A 26,377-nucleotide genomic window follows, 5' to 3' on the forward strand; every position below is an offset into this window, starting at 1 on the left:
ATCCCACTCAGACGATCCACATATAATCCACCTAATCTACACATTCCTGACCACTATGGGCAATTTAGCATGGCCAATCCACCTAGCTTGCACATCTTTGGATTGTGGGAGGAAACCAGAGCAAATCCACACAGACATGGGGAGAATGTGCAAACTCCACTCATCCACCTGAGGGTGGAATCAAACCCAGGTCTCTGGCGCTGTGAGGTAGCAGTGCTAACCACTGAGCCACCGTGCTGCTGTAAGTTAGGCTGTTATTTGAAGAGACTGCAGTTTCCACTGAGAGAAATGCTTGTTTGGAGAACCAGTGCAGACCATGAAGTGCTGAATAGCTTCCTGTATGGTAACAGTTCTATAAGGTGTTCTCTCCAGTTTTCTGGTGGGTATTAAAGGTTAAGAAAAAGGGAATTTGCTACCCTAACGCAAACGTGCACCTCAACCAACATTACAAAATTGACATTTTCACGTTAGCTGTGGGACTCTGTCTGTAAATTAGCTGCTTTGTCTCCTCTATTGCAACAGCAATTAAGCTTCCAGCAATATTTCACTGGCTATGAAATGCTTTGGGATTTCCTGATGTTATGAACACTTTTAATTCTTTCCTCATTTGCCCATTTGTGTGCAGGAGTGTTTTTGACATCACTCCTGGCTGGCCTATCTCTCATTTTAGGATATTATTGGTTTGGATTTCACTAATCATCATCAACTCATCAATTAGGTCATTTCTCAGTCCTTTGTACTCCAGTAAATACAAGCCTCTCTTATGCAATCTGTCATCATTGTTAACTCCTTTAACCTTGGTGTCAAAGTGGTGTGTCTGTACTACATTCCCTTTGAGGTTAATACCTCTTTCCTCAGGTGGCCTTGAACTGAATGGAGTACTCTAGATACATTCTAACTAGAACTAACATAGTATTACTGCCAAACCATTGTATTCCCAGTCTCCTTGTGATGATAAAATGTAACATTCAATGATGCTTTGCATCTATCTAGAAGCATTGGTGGTCACAGAATATGGGTTTCTAAATCCCTCTGTTCATAAGAACATAAATATAGGAGTGGAAATCCCCCTCAGACCTTGAGCCTTCTCTTCAATTCTATAAAATAATGGTTGATCTGATTGTGACCTCAACTCCAATTTCCTACCTTCCCATTGATCCTTCACTCCCTTATAGATCAAACATATGTCAACATTGAACATAGAACAGTACAGCACAGTACAGGCCCTTCGGCCCACGATGTTGCGCCGAACTTTTACCCTAAACCTAAGGTCTATCTAACCTCCACCCCTACCTTATACTATCATCCATATGCCTATCTAATAGCCGCTTAAATGCCCCTAATGAGGCCGACCCCCGCTCCGGCAATGCATTCCACGCCCCTACCACTCTCTGAGTAACCATAGCCTTTCTTTCAAAAGTTTTTTTTATTCACTCACAGAATGAGGCTATTGCTGGTTAGGCCAGGATATATTGCCCACCCATAATTGCCTAGAGGGCAGGTAAGAGTCGGCCACATTGCTGAGGGTCTAAAATCACATGTAGGCAAGACCAGGTAAGGATGGCAGTTTCCTTCTCTAAAGGACATTAGTGAACAAGATAGGTTTTTCCAACAATCAACATTGGATTCATAGTCATCATTAGACTCTTAATTACAGAATTTCACTGAATTAAAATTCCACCACTGCCATGGTGGGATTCAAACCCGGATCCCCAGAAAAATACTGGCATCTCTGGATTAACAGTCCAGTGATAATATGGATGTTTCAATAAATTCACCTTTAATTGTTCCAAACTCCATTGAGTACAGGCCCAACTTACTCAACCTTTCTTCAGAAATAGACTCTGTAATCCCAGAAGTCGACCTAGTAAGCTTTCTCTGAACTGTCTCCAATGCAAGTAAATAAACAAACCATGCAAAGCATGCAATGATCTCAATGAGATCTCAAGAATATCCCATACAGTAATGTTCCTAATCACTTCCTATACCTGCATGTTACATTTTGAGATGCCTCTTCATTTCAGTGCTCAGTAGTCTTTCTCCATTTAAATAAAGTACCGTTTTACTATTTTAATTAAAGTGGATTGAATCACCTATTTCCACATGTGCCAAATTTTCATTTACTCACTCAACCTATACATATGTCTTTGTGACTCTTTTTGTCCTCTTTATCACTTGCTTTCGTACCTATCTTTACATCATTAGCGAATTATGGATTATAGATAGTTCAGGCCCGGCATTGATCACTGTGCCATCCCACTATTTACAGGTAGTCAACCTGAAAGTGATCTTTTATCCCAAATCTCTGTTTCTTGTTAATTAGCTAACCTTCTATCTATGCTGTAGAGGTGCCAGTGTTGGACTGGGGTGGACAAGGTCAGAAATTACATGAGACCAGGTAATAGTCCAACAGGTTTATTTGAAAACACAAGCTTTTGGAGCCTCAGTCCTTCTTCAAGTGTTAGTGAGAGAGGTAGTATCAGACACAGAGTTTATAAGTAAAAGGTCAAAGGTTCACACCATCGATGAGGGTGTACTAGCCAAACCTAAGATGTTGTTACATCTTTAATCAATTAGAAGGTTTTAATTGATTAATATGTATATGTAAATCCCGAATTCCTTTCAAGAGAGGACCATGACTTGAAAGGATTTCGGGATTTACACATACATATTAATCAACTAAAACCTTCTAACTGATTAAAGAATTAACAACATCTTAGGTTTGCTTAGTGCATCCTCATTGATGGTGTGAACCTTTGATCTTTTACTTATAAACTCTGTGTCTGATACTACCTCTCTCACTAACTCCTGAAGAAGGACTGAGGCTCTGAAAGATTGTGTTTTCAAATAAACCTGTTGGACTATAACCTGGTCTCATGTGATTTCTCACCTTCTATCCATGCTAACATATTACTTCCAACATCAAGACCTTATATCTTGTGCAGTAACCTTATTAACCTAATATTTGACTTTGGTGAAATTGGTAAAATCCATGAAGGAAGTAATTGCAAAACATTCAGAAAATTATAATACTATCAAGCACAATTGCCATGCTTTTGGAAAAGGGAAGCCACCAAGGATACTATTAAGCTGGAGAGGGTTCAGAAGAGATTTACTAGGATGCTGCCATGTATGGAAGGTTTGAGTTATAAAGAAAAGTTGAATCGGTTGGGACTTTTTCACTGCAGCATAGGAGGTTGAGAGGTGACCTTAAAGAATCTTATAAAGTAATGAGAGGTGTAGATAGATTTAATGGTAGTTGTCACCTGTAACCTTATTAAACATCTTTTGGAAATCCAAAAATGCTGTATTTAGTTGTACCCCTTTACATGATTTGCTTGTTACATTCTCAAAGAACTCTAACGCACTTAGAGTCATAGAGTCATACAGCACGAAAACAGACGCTTCAGTCCAACCAGTCCAGGCCGACCATAATCTCAAACTAAACTAGTCCCACCAGTCTGCTCCTGGCCCATATCCCTCAAAACCTTTCCTCTTCATATACTTATCCAAACGTCTTTTAAATATTGTAATTATACCCACATCCACCACTTCTTCTGAAAGTTCATTTCACGCATGAATCACCCTTTATGTAAAAAGTTTGCTCCTCATGTCTTTTTTAAATCTCTCTCCTCTAAAAATATGCCCCCTAGTCTTGAAATCCCCAGTCCTAGGGAAAAGACAACTACCATTAGCTCTATCTATACCTCTCATCACTTTATAAACTTCTTTAAGGTCACCTCTCAACCTTCTACACTCCAGTGAAAAAGTCCCAACCTATTCAACTTTTCTTTATAACTCAAACCTTACATACATGGCAGCATCCTAGTAAATCTCTTCTGAACCCTCTCCAGCTTAATAGTATCCTAGGTGGCTTCCCTTTTCCAAAAGCATGGCAATTGTGCTTGATAGTATTATAATTTTCTGAATGTTTTGCAATCACTTCCTTCATGGATTTTACCAATTTCACCAAAGTCAAATATTAGGCTAATTGGTTGATAATTTCCTGATTTTTGTGGCTGTCATTTCTTCAACAAAGACGTTACATTTCTGGTTTTCCAATTCGTTAAAACCTCTCCAGAATCTAGGGAATTTGAAATCATTACAAGCAACACATCCACTATCACTTCAGCACATCTTCTAAAATTATAGGATGAAGGCTATCCAGTCCGGGGGATATGCCAGCCTTTAGTCTGATTAGTAAATCTAGTAATATGTCCCTTGTGATTGTTATTGTTTTGAGTTTGCTTCCCTTTTAACTCTTGACTTTCTATTTTTATTGAGATAATTTTATTATCTGCTTCCATGAAGATAGATACAAAATTCTTGTTCAAAGTGTCTGCTTTTTCCATGTTTCCCATTAGTAATTCCCCAGTCTTGTCTTTAAGGGATTAATGTTTGCTTTAGCAATGTACTTGTGGAAGCTCTTACTATATTTTCTTTCATAGTTCTTGCTAATTTGCTCTCAGATTCTAATTTCTTCCTTATCATTTTTTGTCAACCATTGCTGGTTTCTAGAATTTTCCCAATCTTCTAATCCAATACTAACCTTCAAGAAATTGGATGCTATTTTCTTCCATTTGACAGCATCCTCAATTTCCATGATGAGACATTGATAGTTTATACTTCCCATAGATATTTTTCTCAATGGGCTATATTTTCATTGAGGGTTATGAAATATTTCCTTAAATATCTGCCACTGCTTTTCTATGATTGTACTTATAACTGATTTTGTCTGTCTGTATTAGGCATCTCTGTCTTCCTAACTTTGTAATTGGCTGCATTTAAGGTAGGCCATTAGTTTCAGACCCAAGTTTCTCACCCACAAACCAACTATAAAATTCTCTCATGTTATGATCATTTTTGTCTTGTGGATCATTTGCTGTGAGATCATGAGTTAATTCTGACTTGTTAAACATTACTGTGTTGAAGATGTTTTGAAAATATTATTTCCATAGTCTATTGTTACAAGAAAATGCTCAGATTCACTCTGTGAACTCATTTTCAAGGCTGCCATTGTCAATTTGATTTGTCCAATCAAAATGAAGATTGAAATCACCTACAATCATTACAGCAACTTCTTACAAGTGTCCTTAATTTCCTATTGTTTTCTGTATACTACCATATAGCTACTGTTAGTAGGCCTATAAGCTATTCCCACATCTTTCTCGTATTATTTCTATTACCACTCAAACTGATTCTATGTCTTGATCTTCCAAGCCAAGATCATTTCCCACTACTACACTGAATTCATCCTTTAATTACAGAGCCACCCCAACTCCTCCATCTTTATTTCTCTCCTTTCAATATGTCAAATGCTCTTGAATTTTCAGTCCCAGCTTAAGTCACTTTGCAAACATATATCTTTCATAGCTATTATATCATGCTAATTTCTTTCTACTTGTTCCATCAATTCATCTATCTTGTTCTGAATGCTCCATACATCCAGATAAAGAGCATTAAATTCTGTTTTCTCACAATTTTTGTCTTTCACTGACCCTTCAATCCATCCTCATAACTGAAGGTTCTATCTGTGGAACTATTCTTGTTAATTGCTTTTGTAAGTTGTTCAATAAATTCACACTCTTCCTATTGTCTGATGCCCAGAACTGTACACAATTCTCCAGCTGAGGTCTAACATCTCAGCATCACCTTTGTGTTCTTGTATTCACTATGAATAAAGCCCAGGACACGGTATGCTTACTTACTGCTCTCTTGACCTGTCCTGTCTATTCAATGATCTGTGCACATATACAAACAGATCCCACTGCTCCTGACCACACTTTAGAATTGTTCCCCCATGTTATATTGTATGTCCATTTTCTCCTACCAAAATGCACCACCCCACTCTTCCAGGCATTGAACTTCATCGGACGCTTATCCAACCACTCCACCAACTTGTCCCCATACCCCGTACCAACAGTGTTTCCGTGTCCTTTTTGAAGTTCTACAGTATCTTCCTCACATTGTACAATGCTTCCAAGTTTAGTATCATCCATCAACATTGAAATTGCCCCCACTCACCAAGGTCTAGATCATTAACATATACAAGAAAACACAAGGGTCCCAATATGAAACCATCGGGAACTCGACTGTAAACTTTCTTCTAGCCTAAAAAATATCCACTGACTTTTCTCTCTATTCCCTATCACTCAACTAATTTTGAATCTATAAATTGTTGCTGACCCTTTTATTCCATGACCAATGACTTTCCTGACCAGTCTGTTGTGTAGCACTCAGTTGATATTGTACCCATGTTGCTTGCTAATATCTTGCTTGTCCCGTGAGCTATTTCTCACAATTCTGTTACGTAGCGTTATATTAACTGCCTTCTGGAAGTCAAGGTGCTCATATCAACAGCATTTCCCTCATCGACCCTTTCTGTTACATCTTCCAAAAATTATTTAGACAGAATTTCCCCTTTGAAAATCTGTTCTGGCCCTTCCTAACCATTACACTCAAGAAACCTGAAATCAGGCACCAGGGATTGACACTGCCAGCTGCAGAGAACATTATTCGTTTCTTGCCTCACAATCACTACATTCATTTTTTAGTCCTCCGCCTTGAATGGCCTCCTCTATTAAGATGCTGTGGTCAGTTGTCTCATCTGCCCTTCAGTCCCTGCTCTTGGCCGCACAGGCTGAAAAACCTCAAACTTCTGGGACAAGTACAAGAACTCCCGATAACGACCTCGTTCATAATCACACCTTCCTGTCCTTGACGACAAATCAAACCTGAAGGACTTAATTTAAGGGATGTGACTGCCTCCTGAAACGAATGTCCAACTAACTTTCAACCTCCTTCTTGTACCACAGTGTCCAAAGCTCAGACTCCAGATCATCTTCTCTGGTCCTCGAGCGACAGACACATCCTGCGGATATGATTTCTTTCTGCACCCCTCACCTTCCATATGCTGTAACTTGACATCTTTATTGCATTTGTTTAACTAACAAAGATTTCAAGTTTTGAAATATTAATAATGATTATTTATAATTACATTAATTAGTTAAGTGGCGAGTTTCTGTCTCCCGGGGCTTGGTTTAAGCCCAGGTTAGAGAGAAAGCCATGACATTAACCAACCAGTCACCTACCTGCATACCTAATGAATGCCTGTAGACCCTGCTCTCAGAGGTTACTGCCTCTCAGGTCCTGTCTCAGATCGCTCTGTCTCTGTAGACAAAGACCTGAGCAGCACCTTCCCCTAATCAAATTCCTGGTTTGAGTACTCTGTCAAAACTATTTGCCTTAGAGTTCTATCTCCGTGTGCCAGTTGTTCACTTTTCCTAGCTTTTAAATATTTGAAAAATATTAAGGGTTGAGAAACAATTTTTTTTTTTTAATTGCGTTTTGAGGTTGCCACTTACTCTTGCAAAGGAAATGACACCACCCAGACCGAGGTGGGAGAGATCCGGATCCCAGGCTGAGCAGAACCGAGCCAGGTTAACCACCCTCACTGCTGGCCAGAGATCCCAGCTGAGTGAACTAAATGCTGCTTACAAGAACACATTCCACTTCCCGTTTGTGACCTGTGTCAGGATGAATGACCGGCAAAGCAGAATGCAGCAGCTCAGCAGCTGGATCTTCAACAGCCCGGAGCAGGAGCTTCAGATCAGCATTAAAGAGGTTCTAAAAATCTGCCAGCTCCGACTTGTAGTTGTTATCGGCCCAACGGCCCACACCACCAAGCTTTAGCAACAACCGCTGTCACAGAGGTTCAGAACAGTCAATACGAAGAATTCAATGCTGTGGAGTATCAACTGCGAATCAAATCTGTAAAACATCTTAAGAATGTAACATCTCAAATTGATTAAATCGCTTTAGGAAGGCAATAAATGGAGTTGACTAGAATTCGCTCTTTTTTTCATTTCATTAATTAAGGAAAGGACACGCATCTGCACATTAGCTTCAATGCTTCCCAATGTTAGCATAGTCGTTATATTTGTGTGGATGGTTATTTACTAAACATAACATCCCTCCATCCCCTGTAAAGATCTTTGGATCTGACCGCATAGTGAAATGTGACAAGATTGCCGGAAATAATCAGAATTTGATTCAAACAGTCAAATCAATCCGACACCAGACGGACTCATTCTGAGCAACACGGCTGGAACCTTTTTATTAGAATTTTATCATGAGAAACACTAACTTTGTGCATTGTTTAGACAGAATACTCTGCAACGGGTAAAACCGCACAGAGTATAGTTACGTTAGTCTAACAAATTAGCCGTAATCATAACTCCTCAGATTAGTGGTCATTTATCACTCTGAGATTACAGGATCTGAGTGCTGTTCAAGTCAACTCGGAGCTAGCATTTATGAAGCCCACTCATGCAATATAATTCAAATGACAACAACTTTTGTCAGTTTTATCGCTGTTTCAAATTGCATTTTGACTTTACTGCTCCATCAAATTCACATAGGGTTGATTTAAAATTAGCCATTAACATGGGATCGACTTCGACTGCCAGAAGTCAGAAGTTAGAACTCCAACTTGGTTAAAGTTTTCCATAAAAAAAAGTTCAGAAAATTAGTCTGTTGCTCGGACTCAGAAACTGAAGACAATGAAATTACGAAGAAACAATGTTCGCAGAGATATTAAAGTTTAGAGTTTTTCGAGGAACTATTTATGTCGCAGTAAATAAGCTTTCGTGTTTCCAGAGTTATTTTTAAAATGCTTTTGAAAGGTTCCTGTTCCGGTGAAGGAATTAAAGTACTAATATGATTTCAAACATTTCAATATCAGAGCCAGAACTTTATCTACTGTTTGGGTTCCTAAAGTTGTACCCGCTGAGACAAAGGCGGTAACACGTCACAACCTGCACCAGAAACTAAAATACTTTTTCAATTGCACCGGGGTTGTAAGTAGGAAACGGCTATATATAAAAGGGAAGATAAGTTGTAGTGGTAACTAGTCTCTGTTTTGCTCCTTGCAGTGTTCCACTCAAGGCTTGAAAATATTAACGTAATATTACCATACAATACAAACCATGGATAAACATGTCAGGTATAATACTTGGATTAGCAGGTTTTATATATTCAATAGTGATAGTTTGCAACATAAGCGCTTTACTAATATAGTCGAGAATATAAAATTAATATTTCCCCTTTCTGTGATAATGTAGCGATACAGTATATTATGAAATTGATACATATTTTATTCGGTTTTCCTTGCGTTGTAACAATTGAATTGTAATAATTGAGAAACGACCAAGTTGCAGTACAGCCACTGAACGATTAATTAGTGTTTTTTTTGTTCCAGAAGTGCCCCATCATCAATTTGCCTAGATGCTGCTCGCTGAGACTAGTAACACAACGTATAAAGAAAGAAGATGCATTACTAAAATATTTGTCCACAACGGTTCAGATCCTAACCCAATGCGTCGGTTTACCAATGGCCATCTGATTAAACCGTTTTGGACAGATCGGCGTAAAAACAAAAATAAGTTGTAAAGTTTTCAAATTTGGAAACTATTTACGTATATTTAAACGCAACTGTTGAGTATCACGATGTCATTTTTTCAAAAAATAGAATCAATTGTAGCCATAACGACTGTGGAAATGTGTGTGGTAATTTGGCGCGAGTCAATTTCAAAATCTCTTCTATTTCGAGACTTCAGTATATTCTCAGAGTTTCCAGAGCAATGATTCTATAAGTTCTAGGTTTTTCGTTGGTAGTAAAACACTCTTTGTCCAGTCATTAGTTTAATATATGCACATTCTGCTTTTCAATTCAAATTGGGACGTATAATCTTGAAAAGTGTTCGAAATAATATCGTCACAAGCGAAATCAAACCGGAAAATCTACTAAACGCGAAACCCGATTTATGGAAACGTATTGATCAACATTCGACTGATATTCTGTCTCTTATGAGATGTGCGCATGCTTTCTGTTCACGTTCTCGCTACTATTTCTAACATCAACAGCAGTTCTGAATCGTGTCCGAGGACTTTTTAAAAATTATTTTATCAGTTCATAATGATCTTTTATAAAATAATGAAGAGTGAAAGTAAAGTTAATAGCAGTTGTTTTTTCCTTAGGATTTCGGTTTCAGAACTAGGGGGCATATTTTTAAGGTGAGAAGAGACAGATTTAAAAGAGATAGGCTTTTTTTTACACAGAGGGTGGTTCGCGTGTGGAGTGAACTTCCTGAGGAAGTGGTGGATGCAGGTACAATTACAACGTTCAAAAGATATTTGGATAAGTACATGAATAGGAAAGGTTTGGAAGGATATGGGCCAGAACCAGGCAGGTGGGATTAGTTTACTTTAGGATTATGGCCGGCATGGACTGGTTGGACCGAAAGGTCTGTTTCCGTGCTATGTGACTCTATGATAGATATAATTTTTTCGATAAAATTCGTTCTGTTTCTATTAATTCTATTTCATTCAGGTAAATTGTGATTGTCAAACTTCTCAATAGAACCACGGATCTTGAGCAATCCATAAAGAAATAAGACACTTCAATCCGCTGTTTCCGTGTGAACCTAATTTATTTCACTCAATTACATCTTTACCATTTACAGATAATAATTGTTACAGCTACAAGTTCTTCCACCTTTCTGTTCTACCAAACGGGATGAACACAAATCAATGCATTTACCAACTCTTTGAACATTCATCATAATCGGCTTTCTTAAAAAAAATACCTCTGTGATGAGTTTTATTATGATTACTGCTCAGTAAGCTCTGAAATGTCAGATCACAAACGACTTCTTAGTGAGGTTTCGAGATTATTTCGCCTTCCAAAGACAGAAACGTATTTTTATTGGCATTTGAGTCTTATTTTGGCTCTCATTGCCCCGCATTATATATACTGTATACATGCATTATATATAATGCAGCTGACCATGCTCCTAATTAGCTCTCACTGCATTTGTGTAAAGCATTCCAGCCGATTTTATCAAGAGGCTAGTTATTAGCTCTCTCTCTCTGATTCTGTCTCTCAGCTGTATCGTAAAATGAATTCTTAATAGATTCACGATGTGACGTGTAATTAGCCAAATCTGCCATCTTTTGAACCTTGTATGACTGGTCCCTTCCACGATTCCTGTCTGAGTCACAGTGCAGAGCCAGTTAACCTTCCAAAGCTTTTTTAAAAAAACTTTCTGGAGGTGATTAATGATTTTGGTATCAGGAGCGTTGAGGTTAAAGTGCGGAAGGTTGGAATGGAAGGCGAGAGCTTCTCAAACAATACTTGGTTGAATATGCAGCTCTTGAGCGAGTCGCTCCGGTCTCCTTATCTTTTTAAATGCAAATCTTTGGCTGTACGAGTTAGTTGACGTCACCTGCCTTTAGTTTGCCATTACTAATAGAAGCTTGTAAACAATCGTTAATCATGTGGGACACGGGCGGATCGCCCTGATCGCCTTTGGAGAGACACTGCTATAGGCAAACCAGGGAAAAAAAAGGAATAATCTGGATTTCTCCAAAACAGCATGCCGATTGCGCCCTATCGCCAACATGTACGTGAGCTATCTTTTGGATAAAGACATGAGCATGTACTCAGGGTCCGTCCGACATTCTGGCATCAACCTGGGCGCACAGAATTTTGTCAACCCGCCACAGTACCCGGACTATGCCGGCTATCATGTCCCCGGGGTCAATTTGGACAATCACCCGCAATCTTCCGGATCCTGGCCTTCTCCCTATGGCCCTACCCGTGAGGACTGGGGTGCTTACGCTGCGCCTGCGAACACGGTCCATGCCCTCAACACTTCGCCAGGGACTCTGTCTTACAGTCCTGCAGATTATAATTCGGTTCAGACCTCGGGAGCTGCCTCCATGCAGCCTTTAAACAATAACCTTCTGGAACAACCTTCTCCCAACAGCCAAAGACGCAATCCTTACCAATGGATGAGGAAACCAAATCAACAGCTATCAGCTACTGGTAAGACGGTGTTTCATGTCCGGAGACTTCCAGGCAAAATGTAAAGAACAGATTTATGCAGTACTCCCTTTTGGTATCACTGCCAAAGTCCTTTCACCTTCGCCTATAGTAGAACCGTGCTAAAAAGCAGAATTCTGCTCGACACGTTTCCGAAGGACACTCGCCTCACTGGCTCTTGGTGTTAAAGTGCACTGCTTTCTTAAACTGCCGACTACTTATTTGTGAAGACTAGCCAACTCCTTAAACACATGGGATTGATATTTTTCTCTAGATTTTTCACTGTATTTCCATTGTTTTTAAACGTAAATTTATAAACAGAATGTGAAGAAAATTAGTCTGATCATCCCCTCCACTTATCGCAGCGCGAGGGCACATTCTAGAAAATAAAATGTTTGTAACAATTCCACTTCCGCAACCCAACCACATTTCGAGAAATTGATCGCATTTTTTATTTATAAACTGGCTTTAAGCTCAGAATCTCTGTATCGGAATCAATGTTGATAAATATTACTGGCGTCGGTTTTCACACCTTGAAAGGAATCTTTATCAATTAGTTTCAGTTAAATACTCTACAAGAGTAGACAATCTGTCCCCTGTTCGAAGTTTTTTTTTTGCATTAAATTAGCGGTTTCTTAAATGCAGCCTTTCCTCTTACCTCTAAGGGGACACCCAGCAGAACTGCAAAGGTTGATGTAGACAGTCAATATACCAGTATGTGCTAGCCATCTATTTACTGTATGTATCACTCCCTGTCAAACTGTCAGGAAATTCCGCTTAAACGCTAATAAATGAGGAGGTGATGCCTTGTCAGAATACTTTCCATAATACTATCTAAAAAAAGCTCTATGTATGCAGGTTAGCAGCATTTATTATAGTCGGTGCTTTCTCATGTGGACACTGGCTGTAACAAGCCAACGTAACAGCATCATTATTAATGTATAAATGAATGGCAGTAAATTTGTAACGCGGTTGTGTGGCTGCTATTGCTTCTGCTTTCTTTCGCCTCAATGTATTCATTAACATCCTGATAAGACCCTTAAAATGTAGAGGTATACTTTAATTGCAATAATTCCCAACCTTGTTATCGACATTCGAAGATTTTATAACCAATTTCGGCCATATAAATCAGTGAGCAATGTCGTCTGACAATTGTTTCTGTGTCATTAAGCAAATATTTTTATTAGTACCCGCTATTTTCCAAGGATTAAATCACAAGTTACCATTCGCATACTGTAACTGAGAACGGCTGTCTCCATTCACCTCATTCAGAATTGGCAAAGGACAGTTCTCCCATCTTCTTAATGAGCATTAACTTTCACAATCTATTGCTTTATTCATCCCGGTTTGTCTACAGACATATAATTGATGATTTCTTTATTAACTTTAACTTCATTTCTTAACTTCAAGCAACATTCCAAAATCTCTTACAGTTATCCAGCTTTGGAATGGACATCTGTACTTGGCTAAGATTTGAAACCAAGGATTTAAAACGGGCTTTTGAGGAAGGTTGATTGAAGGTCTATATTTCCTGCATGTAGTAATTTTTCTGAGAACTATTTTTGACGGCTAGAAGTTAACACCTCAGTTGCAACGACGTGAAAGTGCACTTTTGATTTGCAATTTCTACAGCCTTGCTGGTCGAATGAAAGATAATACAGTCGGTTAAGGTCCTGTTTTAGTCAAACTGAAATGTGAAGAGGCAGCAAGCCCAGGCACCGGTCTCCGTTGTAATGTAGATTGATTTTAGCCTGAAGATTTGCACGGAGCTCAGATTCCTTTATTTATTTGATTTCCCTTTCTTCAAACTGCTGGTTGGTCTAAGTGTCAGAACCTTTCAGCATTGAGTACTTTGATATCCACTTTTTTTCTGCCAGCCAGCTCCAGCTTATTGTTCTGATTCCCTGCTGGAAAACGGTGACAAGTTTCGCAGCAAATAAAGAACTTTGACATTTCTGCATGATCCCATTTAGTTCCCAGGCCATTACGGAACAATAAATATTACTCATCTGACTAACGAAGTGTTATACGTGGCATATATTTATCTCAATTAGCACTTAAAAAATAAAGTTTCTGTGAGTTCATGACACAAAATCCATTCAAATCAATTTCACTTTCTTGTCCATACGGAAATTCATTTCGGGTACGCTGTTTGTTCGTTTAAAAAACATGCATATAATTGACATAAAACATATATACACAGGAGTGTACATACATACACAGGAGTGTTTTTTTTAAAGGAAAACCTATCATAGGAATGTAGTTAAAATGTATTAGAATTACTCCAATGCAATATTCAGCAAGTATATATCCTCATCCCTTCGTTAAACAATTAAGTTTCAAGTATGTGAGTCTTCTAAATTCATTAAAAAAAAACTTTGAAATAAATAAGCATAGCTCACTACTGACATATGGAAACCTTAGCAGCTTCACCTGTAACTATCACAGTCGTTTAGTATCTTCAATTTGCGTAGTAACTAGTTAAAATAAACTGCAGAAAGCAAATCGAAAAATAAGACTTTTTTTACTCTAAGTAAATATCCACATTAAACTCGACATTATCTCTTTCGTAACATGCTTTTTTGTTTAACTTGATAAATTAGCAAGTTTATGTAGAATTGAATTTTGGGTAAACGCGAATAAAAATAGAATTAAGAACGTGATCTTGTTCCCAATGGATTTGCTGACCCTTCCATTTCACATCCAGTGATTATTTGTATAATTCTTGCCTCACGAGATAAGCCGTGTGTTTTTAGAAGATTAATGTGTCTTTTTAAAAGTGCATTTGTCAGATGATTTTTCTTTGCATTCTAAAAATGCCCTTTGCGCGTCCCCGCCCCAAATCCAACCCTAGTCTTTGAAGCAGGTCCCCATTGAAATTCTTCAGCATTCTTCAGGAGTGGGGTTTTAAATGTAAATGTGCCGAGGCCTGTGATGAAAGGTTTTGCCGCCATTTGTTCAAGAGTGGCAATTCAAACAGAATGAGGTTGTTATTCCATCACTGAAAAATTCTCTTTGATAAGATCGCCTTGTACTGCATTGTTTGAGCCGTGTTCCACTTGAAACAGCTGTATACAGATTCCCCGGATCGGACATGTTTCCTCGCGGGGTGCTTTTGTTGTGGTTTGCAATGAATTACCTGAACAAAGTCAGCCTGCCGGCGTAGGTCGCTTAACCACAGGGAAAAACAAATGTGAAAGGCTGCGTCCCAACCGAAGCGAAAATGGGGGAAAAAAGGAGCGGAATGATTTTTAATTCACCAACACAACCCTTGCATCAATATAGTCCTTTAGGTGAACTATACAGCTGCAGCTACACCTGTTGGTCTGCTGTCCCCTCAGGGATGATGAACTATTACATAAAACCTGCCTTTAGCTCCCAGGCGGGTCTCATTTTCACTTGCTTCCTTTTTTTTCGGAGATGGTGAACATTCCCCAAATACTCACATGTCACATTTCCCGCAGAAGCGCCTGTTGTGTGTTAGTTATTCAGTTAGTTTAATGGTCCTTCATTTTTCCTGGACAAGTTTGACCAGCACGCACTGAAACTAATGTTTGCCCCATCAAATACCGTCAGCAAACCAGCGATAGGCTTCGACACTCGATTGGAAGCATGTGGACCGGTCCAACGTTTAATTTAGCTGTTACTCCATACCCGGGCCCAGAGCAACCGCAAAACACACACGGGATTCATATTTTCTTTCCCCACAGATTCATTATTGATTAACACAGACGATTCCGGATTCTTAATCTGAAGCGGGGCTTTGTACGGCGTTTGTAAAAGATCGTGTTTTGTAAATTTAAACCACTTTGATTTGCTGCAGGTATTCGGAGAAACGAAGTAAAAACTCGTTTTGTGATTTTGGTTAATGTTCTCTCAGAGTCTTTAACCATTTGATGCTTAATGTTCAACCGCTGTGCTCTTGCTTGTATAACAAGGGCATAACATGATAGAGGTGTCCAACAAGTGACATTAGAAATCGAGGCCGGAAGCTGTAAGAGATGATTTGAATGTTTGTGTCTAACCAGAAATGTGAGAAACCGAAATAGGCTCTGGGATTGCCCGAGGATGAGGCGGGTGAGGTTTATTTTGCAATTTGACTGATTTTTCGAAGTTATCATTTCAACACGGTCTGCATTACGTGCGTGCAAGGAATTCTTCACAATATTCAATGATGGAAAGTCTGGGCAGCAGTAGATGGTGAAGAATAGAATTGGGTAAAGAAGTATTGGAAGGTGGCAAAGGATTTATAATGTAAAGTGCCCAACAAAACTGGAGAGCCACATTCGGATACATCTCGCTGCTGGAGGAGCGACGACTTTACAGCACTCTGTACGTTAAACCCGGCCGGCTACTGCACTTTGTGTCCTGCTTAAACATTTAGGTTCAGCTATCGATTGACCTCTAGTAACCTTTTATTCTAATGGGCAATGGGTATTTTTCCTCTTGTGTTTGTTGAGCCCTCCAAATCAATCGCCTTTACATGCAGTGAATTCAGGCTTACATCGGAGAAACTGAAATAATGTCTTTGCACTGGAGAAATCTACAAGTCACCATGGTATTTGCTAATGAACGGACTCAGTATTTCAGAAGTGTCCGTGCATCAATATGTGTGATAATTTGTTTCCAGACCAACTCGGAAACAAGTCAACACGAGAAGCAAAATCACTGCAGGTTGAATAATATTTATCAGATGTTTAAGATAGTTTTGAATGGCGGACAGGCTGAAAGGCCTACTCCAGCTCTATTCAATTTTATGCCTCTAAAATGTTCACTTGTTTCACTAATCCGAGAGAATCGGCATCACCATAATGTACAGTGTACTTAACTTTTTTTAATTATATGGTCTTCCACTCCTACTGCAGATAAAACAAGAACAAAGGACAAATATCGGGTGGTGTACACGGATCACCAGAGACTGGAGCTCGAGAAGGAGTTTCATTACAGTCGCTACATCACGATTCGGCGCAAAGCAGAACTGGCAGCTAACCTGGGGCTTTCTGAGAGGCAGGTCAGTCACAACGGTGAACACACTCCTACAATCGGAGTTCCCACTTCGGCGCCATCACGGCATAGTCAGAGCGCCTCGCATATTTCATTCTCAGTCATTTCGAAACCCATTTCCTCTCCACTTCTGATTGAGAGGATGCAATAACTCATAAACCCGTTTGAAAGTTACACTTGACAATGTAACTCAATCCAATGTGTTCAGTGATAAATATGAAGTCCGAATCTCAAAGGAGTATGCTATAATCTCTCGTGTAACTCTTGAGAGGTTATTGAATAATCATTAATGTAGGGGGTAAAAGCCGGGGTATTTCATTTCTATCTGGACAGGCCAGTATTTGCGATTTTGCACCACATACGGAACTAAGATTAGGAACATTAAAAAAACAAGGAGAGATTTTAAACTTGGATTGATCACAGTTTATCATGACCAATAAATCTGGCGGAGTTATCATTTGTCGTTTCATAATTGTTATACAAAAAAAAAGCTAATTTGGTAAATTAAAAATAACTTCGCAAATTTAATGTAGAGCAGCTGGCAATACAAATAGAAAGTTTAATTAAATCACCGTCCCATACAAACTAGCCATTTTTAGTACCTCCAATTCCCATTAGATATTTCAACCTAGGTTTATGATTGTAATACGTCGTATTTCCAGCGATTTTATGTACATTTCTTATATAGATGTCCCCCCCGATGTGGCTAGTTTCTTTCAGCAAGTAGGAACACCGCTGTGTCTATCGAAATACATTCATTACCAGGGGCTAAAGATAATTTTATTCGCAGGTTTCTATTGGCGAGTTACAATAAAATTGTTAAATGGAAGTTTGTTGTTGTTTTTCGAACAAGAACTGCGTCCTAAAAAGCGACGCCATTATCCGAATTTATAATTTGCATGGTTTAACAGCGCTGTTCAAGTTATTCACATTGATTTAATCTTATTTTGTAATTTATTCAATCCAAATGTCCCAATCCGTGCGCGTGTCCCTCCTGGACCTGACAGCCTTTGAACATAACTTGAAAGTATAATGAGTTGATACTATTGTTCTAAGTTATTTTTCGTTCGTTATTTTCAGGTAAAAATCTGGTTTCAGAATAGAAGAGCAAAAGAGCGGAAACTGACGAAAAAGAAGTTGCAACAGCAGTCCCAGCAGGGGTCGTCCCAGCTGAGCCCAGCTCATCCCGGGACAGCCGCTTCTCTTTCGGTTACTAACGGCGGAATACTGGCTGCCAACGGCGGTGTTTTATCTGGAACAGTGTCTCAGTGACCATTCTTCAGATTTTAAGAGAGAGTGAGAGAGAGAGAGGGGGGGGTTGGGTGGGGTGGGGAGAAAGTGAGAACCCGCACCTCCATGTACCAGGAGCTCCAGAGTTATCAGTGCCCAAAAAGAGCCTTTACAGCACTCCAGGGATACATTATGGAAGCATTGGACTTTTTATATCTGGCATTGTTTGGACATTTCGTTGCAGACTTGAATAAGCAGCTATGAGATCTGATCGTTAAAGAGCACTGAGGATCTGCCACGGGCATAACGAAAATGTGAACCGACTGTAACTTGGATTTTCTGTTCTGTTTTCCGGTTATAAAACATTGACATGTTCTGTTTAATATAGTTGTCAACTGGGTTGTTGAGTATCAGAAATACAATCAGTTGCATTTCGACATTTCAAATGTGAACCTAGTCCCTCTTCAGAAATGCTCCTGAGTTGGATTGTACTTATTTTAATTACTTCTGTCAGCTTTGGATGTATATAAATTGGTATTTCCTCTTTAAAGATACTTTTGTAAATCTAATACGCTAGTTGTAAACAAATCAGTTTATTACATTGTAGATTTGAAAGTTTGAATTCTGAATCAGAGATTTGATTTTATTTACCAGATGTTGATTGTAATTTTGCAGTACACTTTTATTCCGCGTGGGGAGGGGAGGCGAGGGTGACTCATTGTTGTTGCTCTGGGGCATTGAAGGTAGTAAATCATCCATTTTGGTTGCATTTGGAAAGAGAGGAAAGCACTTTCACAGAAGTTAATGGATTGGTTTTACAATAGCCAGATCACCGACAATTGCTTAACGATCTGCTAATGCTTTATATGTGTACTGCACAAGGACATCCATAATGTTGAACCATTTTGAAAACTGCAGTTATAATGCCCTGGCACTTAGTGTATGTAGAATGTGGGCGCCTTCCTACAAACTACCATACGAATTGGTAGCATTACACTCCAATCTCAATTTTCACTAAACGCAAAAGGTTACGATGGCAGTACTTTTGTCCACAACATGCGAAAATGCGATTAACTTGTGTTTCTTTTATTTTTGTTCAGTTATAATTTAATAATACGCATTTAGGCAAGATTTAATTTAATATAAACTGACTCTTTAACCTTGAAACCAATTGAGATGAGAGGGTCCGCTGATTGTTTGCAAGAGTAGAATAGGTCACATTATCACTTTGTTCAGTGTACTGGAAAACGTACTTTGATACTTCCTACATACTATGGAATAAATACAGCTAGATAATTGATCTTATTGCCGATGAGTTGACTGGCGTTGCTATGCGTTGCTGTGAAACGGCAAACCATAAACTGTGTTTGGTGGCGAAGCCGAGCAGAAGAGTTGTTTGTACAATGGATGCAGGGCAAAAGTCAGCATTGTTCTGGTGGGGGACGATTACAAGTTTGCAAAGTGTAACACTGCAAAATCTGCGCCAATGAAGCTTGCATACTTCTTCAGAAGAAATCCAACATCAAATACAAAGCGCCGCATTAATTTTCCAATAAGACGCTTCCCTCACTCAAGGGGAGCTTCCATATTAATTCGGAAGAAAGAAAGTACCAGCATTCAATCATGGCATAGAATAATCACACGGTGCAATCTTGATATCTAATGACCAGTTTAATAACTTGGAGTTAAACGATTTACCCAAAAACACGTTTCTGGGCAAATGTTTCTAAAATGAGTTTTTGCTCCTTATCAAATAATCCCGAGAAACATAGGAAAAATCAGAAGTTTAAAACAAATTCTCTGTGCATCTTTCTAGAGGGGCTCGCCGAATTTCATTGACTTCTTTAGGAACCTGTCATGGCTCAGTATTCACGAGTTCATCGCGAGATTTGTGGTCAAGTGGTCAAACCCTTTTTTCATCAAGTTTAGACTTAAGACATCACAACAGCGTCACCACATAACTTTGCAGAAGTTGTGTTTTTTTCTTTCAAGTTAAATACCGTGAGATGAATAAATTAATTCATACGTCCAGACATCAAGCTAGTGAATAGGTAATTACTTTCAATGTCCAGTCAACGTGGTCGTACAATGCGATGTGCTATCAGAACAGTAGCATATATACAGCCGCACGGGGTATCATAAGAGGGGATTGCTTTCTATGTTTAGTGTTGACGTTTGTGAGTTAATTCAAGGATAAAGCAGTATGTGAAACTTTGGCATCTTTGACATCTTTTGCTTTGATAAAATCTGATTTAACGACCTGTTTACTGCCTCAATGTCTCAGGCCCTGCCTCATAAGGTTGAACAATTGACACAGTGTGACGGACAAGTATGTTGTCACTTTCCTACTCGTTGAGATGGCAGTTAGTACTTATATATATATATATATATATACACTCATATATACCCTCTCCTCGCCAAGACCAGTGAATAAAATCCCAAATAGACATTGTGTAAAATCCCAAGTAAGTAGTGTATTTTGCCTGATTTTGTCCCAGACGAGAGTCATCCGCCCGTCACCTTTAAATACTGTGTTCAGTTTTGGGTAGCACACACCATACATCAGAAATGATACGGAATAGAGCAGTAGGTTTATCTTAGATATAAAGAGGGATGAGCTACGTGAGAAAAAAAACAGAAGCTTATCTTCTACAATTTTTCAATGGGTTGTAAAGGAAGAATTTGTGTTTCAAAAGTACCAATAATTCTGAAACAGATAAACGTAAACAAGAAAAAAACATGGTCTTCCTCAAAAAAGTCACTTGCACGAAATATTTTGCAGACTAATGACCATATAATAATGGTGTTTGAAAAGCAGTTAACATAATTAAAAATATACTGAACAGTGACCCACTTGTTGCCACATCATTTCCCTATCACCATCAAAGGTCTGCGATCAAATATTACCTTCAAACTGGTATTTGTTTGGATGGACAAGACTAAACTTGGAGAACAGCCTGACTTTTTGACCACAAATCTAGCGATAACTCATGGATACTGAGCCACGTCAGTTACTGAAGAGGCCATAGGAATGCCAGAGAATCATTTTCAGCGAGAGCTGCCCCTAACCACCTCTCCCTGACAATCATTTCAGTACCATGACTGAGTCAGGCACTGTTAACATCTTGCGGGTTACCATTGGCACAAAAAAAAAGCACACTGGGTCCGCCATCTTTTGATCAAAAGAACAGTTAGAGGCTGGACATTCTGTGGACAGTGACTCACCCTCAGTCTACCCAAAGCCTGTTCCCCTGTCTACAAGGCACATGTTAGGAGTGTGATGATACTCTCCACTTGTTTGGATGAGCTCAGTCCCAGCACCACTCGAAAAGCTCATTATCATTCAGTACAAAGCAACTAATTTGATGGGCATCCGGTCTACTTACCTTAAACATTTGGGGGTATTAGATAGGCATATGGATGATAGTATAAGGTAGCCGTGGAGGTTAGATAGACCTTAGGTTTCGGGTAAAAGTTCGGCACAACATCGTGGGCCAAAGGGCCTGTACTGTGCTGTACTGTTCTATGTTCTATGTTCTCCTCCCACCACAGAATATACCGTTTGCATGGTGCAGCTATTTGACAGCACCTTCTAAACCTTTACCGCCGAGAAAAACAAGGGCAGGATGCAGATGGGAACCTATCCCCAAGATATCTCCATATGCAGATAGGTTCCTCTCCAAGTCACACATCATCCTGACGTGGGAATATTCATTCTTCACCGTCACTGGGTCCTGGACCTGCCTTCTGAACGGCACTGTTGGTGACTGCAAGGGATTTAAGAAGGCATAGGGATAAGTGAGAGGTAGACAATAAATGCATGCCTAGCTAGCAATTCCCACAAATGTATATTAAAAAAAAACACTGAATTGTTAGCTAGTAATTACAAAACACTGTATTTTTACATTTTTAAAATTTAATTTTAATCTATTGCATTGCTTGTTTCCGGTAATGAGTCACCTGGTCAAACCATACAGCAACTTCGGAAATAAATCTCCTCGGGTTCTTTTCTAATTATGTCCTCATTTGTAATGCTGTGGTCCCGGTCTTTACAGCTGCTTCTAACTGGGAAGTAAACCTCTCTGGTAATATTATTCTGACGAAAGAATTTACTTAATGCCATATTAAACTGTTAACCTTTTAGCTGATAACAAGTTCCTTAAAAGCGTATGAATTCCGTTGCTGACCACAGAATTCTTACGATCTTAAATCTTAATGGGAATGGCTTCAAGTGTTTCGCTTATTAACCTAGTGACACTCATAATGAGCTGGCTCATTAAGGATTTAAAAGACAGAAGCTCGATAAGTTACCGCTCTTCCTGTTATACGCATTAATATTGTATTACAGTCAGCTCGCTGTGTACTTTCCTCGGAATAACAAATGTGTTAGTTACATTCCGGCTACCAGTGATCTCTAGCCAACAGGTGGCAGTATGGCATCGTATATGTTGTCTCTCTTTGCTTACGATATTTAAATAATTATTAACATAATTCCACCTAAATATCTGCTTTTCTTTCTTGCCAAACAACGAACAAGTTTTTGGCAACTCAGCGATTTGTGAATTTGGTGTCAATCGTGTCTCGGTTAATAGCACTCTAACCTTTCAACACAAAGTTTGTGGGTTCGAATCTCCGTCTATCGATTTAAACAGGAAAATGTCGGCTAACATTCCAGGGCAGCAATGAAGTCTTTTAAAAGATTGAACATTAACCTGAGATCCTAATTGCTCTCTCAACTGCATGTAAAAGATTCAACAGCATGATTTTGAATTCCCACAGGGGAGATATCCCCACTGTCCAAGATCGATATTTATCAATGAGACCATCAATAATCCGAACTCAATCAATGTCTCTAGAACAGATTTATTTTGGAAAGAAGAAATGCGTTCACAGGACATGGATGTCACCGGCCACGCCAGTATGCATTGCCCATAGAGAAGGTGATAGCAAGCTGCCTCATTGACCTGCTGCAGCCTATAGACTGTCGTAGGAGATGCAATCACAGAAAGGGGCTTCTTGGATTTTGAGCCAACAACAGTGAAGCAATAAAACTCCAAGTCAACATGGTATGAGACTTGCAAATGCTGGTGTGCCACGTCTGACCTTATGGTGGAGGGGAGGTCATTGGTGAAGCAGCTGAAGATGGTTGGGCCTAGGACGCTACCTTATGGAACTCCTGCAGAGACGTCCTAGGAGAGGTTTACCAGGATGTTGCTGCATATGGAAGGTTTGAGTTATAAAGGCTGGATAGGCTGGGATTTTTTTTCACTGAAGCATAGGAGATTGGAGGTGACCTTGCAGAGTTTCATGAAATAATGGGGGGTATATCTAAGGTTAATGGTAGTTGCTTTTTCCCTAGGATGGGGAATTTCAAGACTAAGGGGCACATTTTTAAGGTGAGAGGACAGGGATTTAAAAAAAAGGCATGGGGTAATTTTTTTACACAGAGTGTCATTCAGGTGTGGAATGAACTTCCTGAGGAAGTGGTGGATGTGGGTACAATTACATTGTTTAAAAGACATTTGAATAAGTACATGAAAAGGAAAGGTTTGGAAGGATATGGGCCAAGAGCAGGCAGGTGGGACTAGTTTATTTTGGGATTATGTTTGGCATGGACTGAAGGGAATGTTTCTGTGCTGTATGACTCTATGTCTCTATGACTGACATGATTAATTGCCAACAAATGTCCATTCAACTGATTTTCTGCTTATATGACAAATGTGTTACCTCAGGAAACAGTCTGGTGAGCACATAATACACTCCTTCTATAGCAAGGGTATTGTTTCTTAGGTAAAGAATCAAAGCTACACATAATACTCTAGCCATAGTTTCACAAAGATACTGCGCAACTGCAGTAAGTAGACCTTGCTCCTGTATTCAAATATGTTTACAATGAAGGGCAACATATCAATTACCTTCCTAAATGCTAACTGCATCTGCATGCTTGCTTTCAACATATGGTGTAGAAAGACATCCAAGACCCTTTGTATATCTTGTTTTCCCAATCTGTCTCCATTTAAATAATGCTTTGGCATTCTGTTTTTCTAACCAAAGTGGACAATTTCACAGTTATCTACATTATACTGTAATTGCCCCTTCTCTCAACTTGTCAAAGTTGCCCTGCAGTCTCTCATCTAGTTTTTGTCAGAAAGCTCAACAATATTACTCTCAATTTCTTCATCCGAATTGTTGATATAATCTGTAAATAGCTGGGATCCAAACACTGATCCCTATGGCATCCCACTTGTCACCACTTCCTACTTTGAAAAATGACCAATTTATTCCCATTCTTTGTTTCCTATCTGATAACCAACTTTCAATCCATGCCCCCACTTCCATGTACTTTGATTTTGCATAATAACCACCGTGTGAGACTTTCTGAAAATCCAATAACCCCACATTGACTGATGTCCTTCATCTATTCCACTAGTTACTTCTTCAAAAGTGTTCCAGTAAGTTTGTCAAACTCATTTTTCCTTTCATAAGTTCATGTTGACTCTATAAAAAGTTTGGTATTCTAAACTATCCTGTTATCGCATCCTTTATAATGAACTCAAGCATTTTCCCTTTGACTGATGTTGGGCTAACCAGTCTGTACTTTGCAGTTTTCTCCTACTCTCCTTGGTTAGGCAGTGGGGTTGGAGTTTCCACCTTCCAATCTGTCAGGCCTATTGCAAAATCTGCAGAATTGAGGAAGATGACAAACATTGCATCCATTATCTCCATGACTTTTTCATTTTGTACCCTGGAATGTAGATTATCAGACCCTGGGGATTTAGTAGCTTTCAGTGCATTACTTTCTCAAGTACATTTTCTTGTTAGTAGTAATTTCCATCAACTCTTCCTTCCTTTCCTTATCTTTCTAGCATTTCTGGCAAGTTTTTAAAAATCCTTTTTTCTGTGAATACAGAACAAAAGTTTTTGTTTATTTGATCTTATTGTTCTTCATTATCAAATCTCCCGTTTCAGACTGTAAGGAATCTATAATTGTCTTCTCTAATCTTAATTGTTTTGTGTAGTTACAGAAACATTCACGGTCCACTATTATGTTCCTTGTAAGTTTACCCTCATGATCTATTATTCCCCTCTTAATCAATTTCTTGGTCATCCGTAGCTGAATTCTACACTGCTCCCAGTCCTCAAGCTTGCTTCTAGTTCTAGCAACTTTACACGACTTTGCTTTGGATCTAATACTATCCTTAATTTCTTTTGTTAACCAGGGTTGGGTCAATTTTCCTGTTGTGTTCTTTTGCTCAAAAGAAATGTATAACTGCTCTTGTACATGCACTTGTTTCTTAATTATCAACGATTACCCTATCTACTGTCTTGCTTTTATTTAAGCTGCTCAGTCTATCACTGTCAAATCACCCCTCATCTTTTGAAGTTTCTTTTTATTGACTTAAGACCCTAGTTTTTGATTGGACTACTTCACTTCTTATCCGAACGAAGAATTATATCATTTTCTGAAAGGATCTATCACAACAAGATTATTTTCTGAAAGGATCTATCACAACAATATTATTAATTAACTCCTCATTGCACATAACTGAATCTAGAATGGCCTGCTCCCAATTTGGTTCTTCGACATACTCTAAAAATCCATCATGTAAACATTCCAGAAATTCATCTGCTGCAGTATTATTACTAATATGATTTGTCCAGTCCACATCTAGATTAAAATAACCATGTTTATTGTAGCACGCTTGCTGCATGCCTCTCCAATTTCCTGTTTTTTGCGTCTGTTACCTCACCCCAGGTATCTGGAGGCAGAAAACTCCCACTGATGCTTTCCATCCCTGTTGTTAAAGGTAGAATCCCAGGGAGTGTTGCCAAACAAAAAGGCCGAGGGGTGCAAGTGCGTAGTTCCTTGAAAGTGGAGTCACAGGTAGACAGGATGGTGAAGACAGTGTTTGGTATGCTTGCCTTCATTGGTCAGAACATTGAGTATAGGAATCAAGATGTCATGTTGTGGTTGTATGGAACATTGGTGAGGCCGCTTTTAGAATACTGTGTACAATTCTGGGTGGCCTTCTATAGGAAGGATGTTGTTAAACGTGAAAAGGTGCAGAAAAGATTTACAACAAAGTTGTCAGGACTGAAGGGTTTGAGTTATAGGAAGAGGCTGGGGCATTTGAGCATCGGATGATGAGGGGTGACCTTATGGAAGTTTGTAAAATCATAAGGGACATGAATAGGGTGAATAGCCGTAGTCATTTTCCTAGGATGGGGGAATCCAAAACCAGAGAACGTAGGTGTAAG

General features: G+C 39.1%; 1 protein-coding gene across 1 annotated transcript; it reads left to right on the plus strand.

Annotated features, from left to right (window-relative positions):
* Nucleotides 1-11,333: 11,333 nt before the first annotated feature.
* LOC109913648 (homeobox protein CDX-1) lies at nt 11,334-19,418 on the plus strand. Its single transcript, XM_020513191.2, has 3 exons — nt 11,334-11,887; nt 16,750-16,895; nt 17,969-19,418. The coding sequence occupies exons 1-3, from the start codon at nt 11,461-11,463 to the stop codon at nt 18,158-18,160; spliced, it is 765 nt and encodes a 254-aa protein (XP_020368780.1). The 5' UTR covers nt 11,334-11,460; the 3' UTR covers nt 18,161-19,418.
* Nucleotides 19,419-26,377: the final 6,959 nt, after the last annotated feature.

The sequence above is a fragment of the Rhincodon typus genome, chromosome 6 (genome assembly GCF_021869965.1).
Source record: "Rhincodon typus isolate 14 chromosome 6, sRhiTyp1.1, whole genome shotgun sequence".
Lineage (NCBI taxonomy): Eukaryota > Metazoa > Chordata > Chondrichthyes > Orectolobiformes > Rhincodontidae > Rhincodon > Rhincodon typus.